This window comes from Dasypus novemcinctus, chromosome X, assembly GCF_030445035.2.
Source record: "Dasypus novemcinctus isolate mDasNov1 chromosome X, mDasNov1.1.hap2, whole genome shotgun sequence".
NCBI classification, from domain to species: domain Eukaryota; kingdom Metazoa; phylum Chordata; class Mammalia; order Cingulata; family Dasypodidae; genus Dasypus; species Dasypus novemcinctus.
The window spans coordinates 10,766,532-10,773,628 of NC_080704.1; the positions used below are offsets into that span (position 1 = coordinate 10,766,532).

The 7,097-nt window shown below is 47.2% G+C and overlaps 1 protein-coding gene across 1 annotated transcript; it reads left to right on the forward strand.

Annotated features, from left to right (window-relative positions):
- The first annotated feature begins 6,073 nt into the window (after nt 1–6,073).
- LOC131277252 (endogenous retrovirus group K member 6 Pro protein-like) lies at nt 6,074–6,433 on the forward strand. The gene has a single exon (XM_058291953.1). The coding sequence runs from the start codon at nt 6,074–6,076 to the stop codon at nt 6,431–6,433; it is 360 nt and encodes a 119-aa protein (XP_058147936.1).
- Nucleotides 6,434–7,097: the final 664 nt, after the last annotated feature.

Below are 7,097 nucleotides of genomic sequence, written 5' to 3' on the forward strand. Positions count from 1 at the left end.
TCATTTTTGAGATATAGGAGTTCTTTATATATGCAGAATGTAAGTCTCAGATATATGGTTACCAAATATTTTGTCCCATTGTGTAGGCTCTCTTTTCACTTTCTTGACAAACTCCTCTGAGGTGCAGAAGGTTTTAATTTTGAGGACATCCCATTTGTCTTTTTCCTCTTTTGCTGCTCATATTTTTGGTGTGATGTTCATGAAGCTGTTTCCTATTCCAAGGCATGTAGGTGCTTCCCTACATTGCTTTCCAGGTCTTTATGGTCTTGGCTCTTATATTTAGGTCTTTGACCCATCTTGAGTTAATTTTTGTATAAGATGTGAGTTGGTAATCCTCTTTCATTCTTTTACATATGGCTATCCAGTTCTCCAGTAGCCTTTTTGATCATATGACTGTATATATGAGGATCTATACCAGAACTCTCAAATTGGTTCTATCAGTCAGTGTGTCTATCCTTGTGCCAATACTATGCTGTTTGCAATAATGTAGCTTTGTACTATGTTTGGAGTCAGGTAGTGTGATTCCTCCAATTTCATTTTTCTTTTTCAATAGGTCTTTGGCTATTGGGACCTCTTTCCTTTCCAAATAAATTTCATAGCTAGTTTTTCTAGTTCCTTAAAGAATGCTGTGTTGATTTTTATTGGGATTGCATTGAATGTGTAGATCAGTTTTGGTAGGATAGACATCTTACTAATATTTAGTCTTGCTACTCATGAACAGGGAATATTCTCTCATTTATTTAGGTCTTCTTTGACTTCCTTGAACAGTGTTGTGCAGTTTTCTGTGTATAAGTTTTTTACATCTTTAGTGAAATTTATTCTAAGTATTTTTTTATTTACTATTGTAAGTGGTATTTGTTTCTTGATTTCCTCCTCAGATTGCTCATTATTGGTGGAAAGAAATGGTACTGATTTTTGCACGTTGATCTTGTAACCTGCTACTTTACTGAACTCATTTATAAGTTCTAGAAGCTTTGTAGTAGACTTCTCAGGGTTTTCTATGTATACAATTGTACCATCTGTGAATAATGAAATTTTCACTTCTTCCTTTCCAATTTGGATGCCTTTATTGTCTGATTCTTGCCTCAGTGCTTAAGCAAGTACTTCTAAGACTATATTAAATAGGAGGGGTGATAGTGGGCATCCTTATCTTGTTCCTGAACTTAGAGAGAAAGATTTTAGGATTTCACCATTGTAGATGATATTAGGTTTGGTTTTTCAACTGTACTCTTTATCATGTTCAGAAAGTTTCTTTCTATTCTGATCTATTGCAGTGTTTTTGATCAAGAAAGTGTGCTGTATTCTGTCAAATGCTTTTTCTGCATCTGTGGCTATGATCATGTGATTTTTTCTTTCAATCTGTTTATATGGTGTATTACATTAATTGATTTTCTTATGTTGAAACATCCTTGCATATCAGGAATGAATCCCACTTGGTTATGCTGTATAATTCATTTAATGTGTTGTTGAATATGATTAGCAAGTATTTTGTTGAAGTATTTTGCATATAGGTTCATTAGAGAAATTTTCCTTTCTTGTGGTGTCTTTGTCTTTGGTACTGGAGTAATGTTGGTGTCATAGAATTAGTTAGGCAATGTTCCTTCTATTTCAATTTTTTGGAAGAATTTAAGCAAGATTGATGTTAGTTCTTTCTGGAATGTCTGGCAGAATTCACCTGTGAAGCCATGTGGCCCACGGCTCTTCTTAGTTGGGAGGTTTTTAATGGCTGACTCTATCTCTTTACTTGTGATTGGTTTGTTAAGATCATCAATTTCTTTCATCAATATAGGCTGTTTACATGTTTCTAGGAAGTCATCCATTTCCTCTAAATTGTCCTTCATGTAGGCATATAGTTTTTCAAAGTATCCTCTTATAATAGTCTTTATTTCTGTGGGGCCAGTGGCAATATCCCCTTTCTCATTTCTTATTTTGTGTAAGTGCATCTTCTCTCTTTTTTTCTTTGTTAGTCTACCTAGGAGTTAGTCAATTTTATTGATCTTCTCAAGAACCAGCTTTTGGTTTTGTTTATTTTTTCTAGTGCTTTCTTATTTTCTATTCCATTTAGTTATGTTCTAATCTTTGTTATCTCTTTCTTCTTCCTTTGGGTTTAGTTTGCTGTTTTTTTAATTAATTCTTCTAAATGTGCAGTTATTTCTTCAATTTTAGATCTTTCTGCTTCTTTGATGTATTAATTTATGGCTATAAAATTCCCTCTCAGTACTGCTTTTGCTGCATCCCATATGTTTGGATATCATTGTTATTATTGTTATCATTTTTATTATTTTCAAGGTAGTTATTAATTTCTTTTGAGATTTCCTTCTTGACACACTCTTTTTCTAAGAGTGTGTTGTTTAACTTCCATATTTTGTTGCCAAATCTGGGTCTCTGGCCCTTGCAGATTTCCAGCTTCATTCTGCTGTGGTCAGAGAAATTATTTTGTATGCTTTTCATCTTTCTGAATTCTTTGAGAATTTTTCTGTGGCCCAGCCTGTAGTCTCTCTTGGAGAATTTTCCATGTGCACTTGAGAAGAATGTATATCCTGTTGAGATGTTCTGTCAAAGTTAATAGTGGTGCATTAAAGTCCCCTAGATAACAGTAGAGGCATCTATCCCTTCACTTAATTTTTCAGTGTTTGCCTCACATGTTTGGAGACACCCTCGTTAGAAGCATAAATGGACACAATTGTTCTTTCTTCTTGAACGATTATCCCTTTCACTAATATGTAGTGTCCATCTTTTTCTCTCACAACTGTTTTGTACTTAAAGTCTATTTTGTCTGATATAAATATAGCTACTTCTGTCTTTTTTGGTTATTGTTTGCTTGTAAGATTGTTTTCCAGCCATTCACTTTCAACCTCCTTGAATCCCTCAGTCGAAGATGTGTTTCCTATAGACAGCATATAGATGGGTCAAATTTCCTTATCCAATCTTCCAGTCTGCATCTCTTGACAGGTGAGTTTAATCCATTGATGTTCAGTGTTATTACTTTCAAGAATTACTTATATAAGCCATTTTTCTGGATTTGTGTTTGCCATATTTTGTTGATTTTTTCCCTTCTCTTTTTGTCTTTTTAGTTACTCTTACACTGCCTCCCAACTCTCTCTCTTGTTTTTTTTTTCTTTCTTCCTTCAGAACTCCCTTTAGTATTGTTTGAAGGGCAATACTATCCTTTAGTATTCTTAAATGGCAGGCTCTTGTTGTCATACTCTCTTAGTTTCTGTCTATCTGTGAATATTTTGAACTCTGCATCATTTTTGAATGCTAACTTTGCTGGATACAGTATTCTTGGTTGGAAACTTTTTTCTTTTAGTAACTTGACTATGTCGTACCACTGCCTTCTTGCCTCCATAGTTTCAGATGAGAAATCACACTTAATCTCTTTTTTTTCTTTTTTTAAATTCATTAAAAAAATATTACATTAAAAAGATATGAGGTCCCACTCACCCCCACCCCTCCCACCCCACCACTCCTCCCACAGCAACACTCTCCCCCATCATCATGACACATCCATTGCATTTGGTGAATACATCTCTGGGCATCACTGCACCTCATGGTCAATGGTCCACATCATAGCCCACACTCTCCCATGTTCCATTCAGTGGGCCATGGGAGGATCTACAATGTCTGGTAATTGTCCCTGCAGCAAAACCCAGGACAACTCTTGTGGGAGTGCGAACCAATGTTACTAAGCCAGCCCAGCAGCAGGCGTGTGCACAGCCTAAAGCCACAGTTCAGGGTGGCTGGAATGGGCGACCACGCCCTCAGCCTGGTATGGGCGAAGCGCCCTCAGCCTACCCGGGCAAGATATATCAATAACGGGCGCCTCCCGCTATCTCCCGCCTAGCCTAACATCTGGTCAGCTCTCACTTCCCCTTTCCCCTCCCCTATTCCAAACCTCTCAGCTAGCCCTCTGCCTAGCAACCGCTTACAATCACCTATCAGAAAGCAGTACCCGCCCGCACCTATCAAATCTCTCCACGCAGTCCCTAACCCTATAAAACCGTATCCCCTTCCGCAATAAACCAGACTTGTGCCACCAGCCTGTCTCCACGATTTCTTCCTGAATCTTGCGCACCCTCCATACCTCAGAGCCACTGAGAGAAGTCACAGAGGCCTTCAGCAGCTCCTCTCCACCCGCCGGCAACTGGCGCCCAACGTGGGGCCGAGCAACCCCACCACAGAGGCGCTCCGAAGGTAAGGGTCCCCGGCCCTTTCCCCCACCCAAGCATGGGGCCAAGCACCACCGCCTGGAAGCAGGTAAGGACTTTGGCCGCCTCGCTCCATAGCTTGGCAGCCCACCGCTCTCCCTACCCCCGTTGGCCCTAACCCTCTTCTAGTAGATATGGGTGGCTGTCTCTCCTCCCACCAGGCCCCGCAGGTGCGGGCGCTCGCTGGCCTTCTTGACACCCACAAGTGCCGCGTCTCCATGAGGCAGCTGCAGGCCTACTGGGACCTCCTACTCCCTTTTAACCTGTGGCTGACTACCTGCCACCTCTGGGACCCTGAAACCTACCGTATCCTCATCGACCGCGTCTCCAATGCTATGGAGCACGAGTGCAAGCGGTTCCCCCCCAGCCTCATCCCCACCCTCATCGCCATCCAGGCCTGCCTCCAGGGCACTGCGCCTCCTGCGGCGGCCCACGCTTGCGAGGTCTCTTGTCCTGATGGCGACTATGCGGAGGATGATACCCCGGACTCCGCTTCGCTCGTTTCTCAGCTCAATAATGCCCTCGATTCCCCCTCCAGCCCGCCGCTGCCTCACAAGGTCTTAAACAGCGATTCTTCTCCCCCCCACAACGCCCTTTGCAAGATGGCGCACTCCCCCCTTCTTCTTCCCCTCCTCTGCAAGATGGCACACTTCCGCCTTCTTCCCCGGCTGAGAAGGGGAAGTGGGGCTACCCCTCCCTTCCCACCTCCACTGCCCCACCTCCTATTCCGCCCTCCACTCTGCCATCTTGGTTGGGCGTGGTTGCTTCCACTCCCCTCACTGTACCGCCATCTTGGCAGGGTGCCCCCCCCGCCACTCCCACCACTGTCGCCCCTAACCCATGGAACCCCCCCCGCCTACCACTGCCCACTGGGGCCCCCCTTTTCAGATGCCCACCCCTCCCCGGAGCTCCCCCTGCCTGCCGCCTGCTTTCCCTTGAATGTCGCCCCCACCCCCCAGAGACCGCTCGCCTGGTACCCCCACGAGCATAGCGAGATAAAGCGCCTCCGAGCGGCCGTCAAGGAGGACGGTCTAGGGAGTCCCTATGCTCAGCAGCTGCTCGAAGAGATCTCCATGCAGTTATGCATTCCCTTTGATTGGATCGCCCTCGCACGGGCCATCCTGTCCCCGGGCCAGTTTGTTGACTGGCGGGCCCATTTCCACACCCAGGCTGAGCTTCAGGTCATGGAAAACCACCACGCTGGGGTCCACCACCCAGCAGAGGCCTTCACTGGTACAGGGCAGTTCACCCTCCCCACAGCGTACACCAACGCCCTGGCTGGCTTCTGGCTCTAGCTCCGGGAGGTGGCCTTGCTGTGCTTTCCGCAACTGCTCTGCCATCAAGGCAGAGAAGTTTACCCGCCTAACCCAAAAAAAAAGACGAGGACTTTGCTGCCTTAGTCTCGTGGGTTTTCGAGACCTGCAAGCGCAAGGTCACAGATGAACAAGCCCACCAGGCCCTGGCCCGCGAGCTCATCCTAGAGGGAGCCTCCGCTGCCTGTAAACAGGCCCTACTCCCTGTAAAGGAGAAGGGAATTCACGACTGGATTCTGGTCTGTAAAGATATTAACCAGGCAGTCACTGATATGACCACCTCATTTGCGCAGGCCCTTGCACTCAACTCTGGCTGCTTTCGGTGCGGCGAGTCTGGGCACTTTGCACGGGAGTGCACTCAAGTGTGACTCCCCCCCTCTCCCCCCCCCCCCGCGCCTCCCTGAAAACTCGGAGGGCCGGCCATGCCCTGCCCCCGGTGTGGGCACGGGATTGCAAAGCTCACTCCACCGCTGCTGGCCAGCCTTTAAACTCCAGGGGGAGCAGGCCTCAGCCCCCAACCCAAGAGGCCCTTCCCCGCCTGCCAAAACCCTGATGTGGGCCCTCCCCATACAGCGGGAGCGGCCTTCTCTCTGCCTACGGGTGGATGGCCGATGGTTCCAGGGCACTGTTGACTCCGGCGCGGAGGTCTCCTGCTTCCCCAGTTCTTATGCCTCCCCGTGGGAAGTCTCCAGCGGCCCGCCCGTTCAGGGCGTCACAGGCGCCGCTCCCTCAAAGAGGGTGGCTCACTCCCTCATCTGGGAGGATGAGGAGGGTCGCATGGGCATGTTCCAGCCTATTTTCCTGGAAGCCCTCCCCTCTGTCCTATGGGGCCGTGATGTCCTCCATGGTATGGGGGCCACCATCTCCATGGCTCCTCCCCCAACCCCCACTCGAGAGATTCCCCCCCAATAGAATATGCCGCTGCTCGTTTAACACCACCAAAACCCACCCCTCTGCAATGGGATACAGAGGATCCTGTTTGGGTTGAGCAGTGGCCGCTACCTTCCCACAAGCTTACCGTGCTTCAGGCATTGGTGCAGGAACAGCTACGGGCCGGTCATATCGAGCCCTCCACTAGTCCATATAACTCCCCTGTTTTCATCATCCAGAAGAAGTCTTCGGGCACCTTCCGGCTCCTGCATGACCTTAGAAAATTAATAAGCACATCCTCCCCATGGGCTCCTCCCAGCCCGGCCTTCCCCACCCTTCGGCCATTCCCCACGATTTTCACATCGCAGTCTTAGATATCAAAGACTGCTTCTTCTCCATTCCCCTCCACCCGAGTGACTGCTGCAAGTTCGCCTTCACGGTCCCTCTGACCAATCATGCAGGAGCTAACCCCCGTTTCCAATGGAAGGTCCTCCCACAGGGCATAAAGAACAGCCCGACTCTCTGTCAAAACATTGTTAACGTGGCTGTCGAGCCTCTCCAGCCACTTGCCTATATCCTCCACTATATGGACGATATCCTTATCGCCCATAGGGACCCCGAGCGCCTTACCCCGCTCACCACTGCGGTCATCAAAAGTCTCGAGCAGATTGGGCTGTGCATCCAGTTAGGCAAAGTCCAGAGAGCG

Excerpts from the sequence above, each read along its gene's own strand:
- LOC131277252 (XM_058291953.1), top strand. The coding sequence starts at position 6,074 with ATGTGGGCCCTCCCCATACAGCGGGAGCGGCCTTCTCTCTGCCTACGG.